Raw genomic sequence first — 586 nt, forward strand, 5'->3', positions numbered from 1 at the left:
CAGGGGGTCCAACAGCACCTTTGGGTCCCGGAGATCCCTGCAGAGGAAGGACAGCAGGAGTGGGGGGCAGGGTGGGGAGGGAGGGCTGGGGGACACTCCCTTACCTTAGCACCTTTCTCTGCTGCCATCCCTGGGGGTCCCTGGGGTCCGGGGGGGCCCTGAGGACAAGGAGGGTGTTAGTTCCCCCTGGCAGTCCCAGACAGCTCCTGTGCCTACCCAGAGAGCTGTGGTGACACCCTTGTCCCCAGGGATGGCGTGGGCAGGACCCCAGTGCCACCACCTGCACCAGGTGCTGCAGGGGAACGATCCCCCCCACTCGCAAGAATCAGGGGGCTGACCCCACCTCCCAGGGCTGGGCAGCCCAGAACCCTACTTACGGGGATCCCGGGGGGTCCGGTGCTCCCAGGCTCTCCCTGGGGAAAACCAGAGCGTGTGAGAACTGGCAGAGCCACCAACCCGGCATGACACGACACGGGCACCCCACACACCCACCTGTGGTCCCGGCTGCCCGATCCCCCGCGGTCCTGGCTCACCCTAAGGACACAGGGGGCCAGTGAGCAGCCCCAGGACCCCCCCTCATTCTCAC

The 586-nt window shown here is 67.2% G+C and overlaps 1 protein-coding gene across 1 annotated transcript in view; it reads right to left on the bottom strand.

Annotated features, from left to right (window-relative positions):
• The window catches only part of COL16A1 (collagen, type XVI, alpha 1), a 29214-nt gene that overhangs the window by 15111 nt on the left and 13517 nt on the right, over window positions 1-586 (bottom strand). The window contains exons 23-26 of the mRNA XM_010000600.1: window positions 493-534; window positions 378-413; window positions 105-158; window positions 19-37 (exon numbers count right to left, since the gene is read on the bottom strand). Coding sequence (XP_009998902.1) covers window positions 19-37; window positions 105-158; window positions 378-413; window positions 493-534 — 151 coding nt within the window. The remainder of the gene's footprint in view (window positions 1-18; window positions 38-104; window positions 159-377; window positions 414-492; window positions 535-586) is intronic.

Source organism: Chaetura pelagica, unplaced genomic scaffold (assembly GCF_000747805.2).
Source record: "Chaetura pelagica isolate M959 unplaced genomic scaffold, ChaPel_1.0 scaffold676, whole genome shotgun sequence".
In the NCBI taxonomy this organism is placed as follows: domain Eukaryota; kingdom Metazoa; phylum Chordata; class Aves; order Apodiformes; family Apodidae; genus Chaetura; species Chaetura pelagica.